Source organism: Austrofundulus limnaeus, unplaced genomic scaffold (genome assembly GCF_001266775.1).
Source record: "Austrofundulus limnaeus strain Quisiro unplaced genomic scaffold, Austrofundulus_limnaeus-1.0 Scaffold329, whole genome shotgun sequence".
Taxonomy (NCBI): domain Eukaryota; kingdom Metazoa; phylum Chordata; class Actinopteri; order Cyprinodontiformes; family Rivulidae; genus Austrofundulus; species Austrofundulus limnaeus.
In genome coordinates this window covers 146665-150505 of record NW_013952731.1, presented here as the reverse complement: position 1 = coordinate 150505, position 3841 = coordinate 146665, and the positions used below count along the sequence as shown (strand labels likewise).

The following is a 3841-nucleotide window of genomic DNA, read 5'->3' as shown; positions in this document are numbered from 1 at the left end:
CTTTTCAACTTTTTAATTTTTATTATGTAAAGAAACTATTATTTATTAATTCCATTACTTATGATCAAATAAAAAAWATATATATTAAATTCCAGGTTATGAAGCAACAAAACAGAAATATTCACAAAAACTAAGTGTGTAATACTCTACCCACTTTAAATAACTCCTTTGAAATGAGCTCTAAATGTAATGAACTAGAGCTGCAGATGTATCGTTTGATCATTGTCATCATAATGTACATGTGTGCAATAGTCCCACTGCAGGTCCTGTGATGTAGGAGACACATACCAATGTGTTATTGAAGGACTRAACCACTAAACCATAAGTCATTGCACTGAACAGTCGTGTGTTGAGGCTTTTATTCTGCATATTTTCAGTCTTGCCAGTGGAAGCGTGTGGCTTTGTCTCAAAAAAAGGGTATAACTTATTTTAGAGCTGGGCGGTATGACCAAAATTTTATATCACGGTATTTTCAACATTTTCACCAGTTTCACAGTATTTTTCTTTTCAGCACAGCTCAGCTGATAATAAAATGTACAAACCCTGCTTATTGACTTTTCTCTTTTACTGTACCTCTGTCTGTGTCTCTGTTTCCCTCCTCTAAACGTCTTTTTTCCTCCTCCTGGTTGGAGACAGTAATCACACATTTTGGTCCGGTAGTGAAGGAGGAGGGTTAAGAAAAGATTATTATTGGGTTTATTGTTTTATGTTATTTAATAAAGATTAACATCACGACTCACCTTGCACACCAGTCAACTCAATTCCTCTACAACCCCCCCCCGGGCTTTTCACAATAGAAGCACGCTAAAGTCTCTATGCGTCTCCACATCTCCATATCAACGTCGCATGTAAAATCTAACTGTGCACGTCATTGAAGAGGTGTTTACTACATTCAGCAATGGCGAAAAYGGGATGTTTTTTAAACGTCAGTCAATATAAGCAGCGGAATCGCCACCCGCCGCTGCAACAATAACATTAGCATGCTAACGCACATAGCTGTGCAGTGAGGAAAAGTGTCCCCCGGGAAATAGTTCACTGGCAGCCACGATGAAACGTTCCGCACGTGTTCAGGCTATTTAAACCGGTATGTCGGTATTCAGAAAATTCATATCATAACAAAAATAAAAAACGGTATTCGGTACAAACTGGTATACCGCCCAGCACTAACTTATTTTACTGTGAAACTTCTGGGACATCAATGGCAACATTTTTATGAAAAGGAAGATGAGGATCTTGATGAAAATGAGGAAGATGAGCAAATTCACACAGAACTGGAGGAAAAGAAGTCAATTAATAATTAATTAATAATAATATTAAAGTGTGACGGAAACATAAACTAAGACACAGAGGCAACATGTTAGGAGGGAAAACACAATGTTTGCTTATGATGGAAGGAAACATGAACTCAGCAAAGTAAAGGATAAGAAGAATAACTCTCAAATATAGACAATCAAACTTGTAACATGAACAGAACAGAGTTCAGATCGGTGCAGTAGTTCATCAACAAGATGAACTACTGCAGAACGTATTAGTGTTACTAAAGTCAGCTGTTGAAAATACATGGATTTTTTTAGATTGCAACACAAGCTTAGGAAAAATAATTAATTCAATTTCACACAGTCCTAAAATGATTGTTAGTCCCATGAACCGTGTTGTAACTTTAATAACATCTGCAGCGATCTGCTCACCCTGGTCATGATGTAGTTGTGAAGACTGTTGACAAAATGCATGAGTTTAACTCGGAGCAGACACATCCTGTGGATCTGCTGGTTTACTGGCTCTTTCACTTTTACTTCTTCAGCCACGGATCCTTCCAGCTTCTTTGCAATGCCTGTGAAATCTAAAAGAAAAACAAGAGAGATGAGAAGATTTTCATCCCGACCAGATTTATTTTCATACACACGTTTGAGTTAGGACATATAACAGAACTACTATTTTCAGGAAGTGATTTCTTCAAGTTTTACCACTGAATCGAAGTGCATCCAAACTGTATTTAGCCCATTTAATCTGCAGCAGGAGGAGAAACACTTGATTGTAAATCTTCTGACACTCGGAGCTGATCACRATGTCGACAGGCCAGGGGACCTGTGGAGAAAACCAAACAATTGTCAACGTGACGATTTAAAAAAGTAAAAATACGAACCAATTAAACATGTTTATGTTGTTTACTTTGTAACTCAGGGTTAGAGCCTCTAAATTGTTCACTGGATGCTTTTTCCTTGAGGGGTCGATGTTCTCCAGAAATACTGATAATCTGCGAATATAAGATGGTTTTATGGAAGAGGATTAGGGCCACTGAAAAAAGAAAAAAAAGAATTCTGACTTTAATCTCAGAATTATGAGAAAAACGTCAGAATTTTTTCTCTGAATTCTGACTATTTTCTCAGAAGATTTAAGTAAAAAGTCAGAATTATGAAATTAAAGTCTGACCTTTTTCTCAGAATTTTGAGATTAAAGTCAGAATTCTTTTTTTTTTCCCAGTGGCCGTGATCCTCTTCCGTATGTTTTAAACAGTTTTCCCCTGACATCTTTAATCTGACTCCTCTCTGCTGAAGAAATGCAGTACCTGCTGCTATCCTCTGGGTAGCGCTGTCCCACCGCTTCCTGCAGCTGCACGTTGAGAAAGGAGGGCTGCTGCCAGCTCTCCTTCTCCTGCACCTTCTCAAAGATGGCTGTGTAGAAGTCGTACATGGTGTCTCCAGCTTCCAGCAGGAAGTAGTTCCTCATGGCCTGCAGGTACTCCAGCAGCCTGCAGGAGGAAACATCCAGGAGACGCGATCCAGCACAAACAAGAAACAAAACGTCACCATCCAACCTCAGAGCGGCGCGTACCTGTAGTCTTTCTTCAGAGTCCTCATCAGGTTCCCGCAGCACTCGATGTATCGCCTCTCGATGTGGGGGTAGAGGCAGGAGCGCAGGGTGAGCTCAAACGTCTGGCAGGTGACAGACTGAGACGAGCGGTCCACGATGAAGTCGCCTCCGGAGAAGCGTTCGTGGAAGTCGCTCTGCTCCAAGTACAGCCTGAGGGGAGAGAGAAGACGAGGGATGGTYAGGAAATCTGAAACTCTTTGACTGATGAAGGCTAGAACTAAATTATACAACCTGACTGAAGGTAAACTGCCTCTGTACTGCATCCATTCAGGGGTCAGAAAAACCAATGAGGGTTTTACGTGTTCAGGCAATGATAAAGCTGAATATTTGGCTTTATTTTTCTCTCTGTTTAAGATTTTAGGATTTTAAATCACTAATAATAAAAGTCTAGAGTGAAGAGGTCAAACTCAGATACAGGAGGGTTTAAAGCTTGATCCAAGCCAAAGGCCAATAGAACACACATAAACTAACAGATGAAGAATTATATTATTTTATTTAYATTCATATATTAATTAATTATGTTAAGAATTATATTTAGAAAGACTCATCCTTAGTATTTGATACTCATGCATTACTCTCTACCAACTACTTTTTAATTTATCATATGAGATGCAATCCAACAAATCAGTTAAAAAGAAAACTCACTACAAATCCAAGTAATTGACTTTACAATAAGAAGAAAAGACAGAAAATGATCGTTTGATTCTCAGTTGCTTTCTCCACACCAAAATCACCGATTACTGAAAAAATCCAAACTTCTTTTTCTTGCCATAAAAATTTCTCCAGCTGTTGGGAGAAAAATGAAATAAATCCAGAGACAAAAAGAGAAATCATCTATTTCACATTTAAAGTTTTACCTTTGAGGCCGGATACGATGTTAACGAGGGCCAGTGTTACAGATTTGTGTGTGTGTGTGTGTGTGTGTGTGTGTGTGTGTGTGTGTGTGTGTGTGTGTGTGTGTGTGTGTGTG

At 38.8% G+C, this 3841-nt stretch overlaps 1 protein-coding gene across 1 annotated transcript in view; it reads right to left on the bottom strand.

Annotated features, from left to right (window-relative positions):
• The window catches only part of tubgcp5 (tubulin gamma complex component 5), a 32196-nt gene that overhangs the window by 3764 nt on the left and 24591 nt on the right, over positions 1 to 3841 (bottom strand). Inside the window, exons 15-19 of the mRNA XM_014022419.1 lie at positions 2833 to 3021; positions 2567 to 2749; positions 2170 to 2254; positions 1965 to 2085; positions 1689 to 1840 (exon numbers count right to left, since the gene is read on the bottom strand). Of these exons, the coding sequence (XP_013877873.1) occupies positions 1689 to 1840; positions 1965 to 2085; positions 2170 to 2254; positions 2567 to 2749; positions 2833 to 3021 (730 nt within the window). The remainder of the gene's footprint in view (positions 1 to 1688; positions 1841 to 1964; positions 2086 to 2169; positions 2255 to 2566; positions 2750 to 2832; positions 3022 to 3841) is intronic.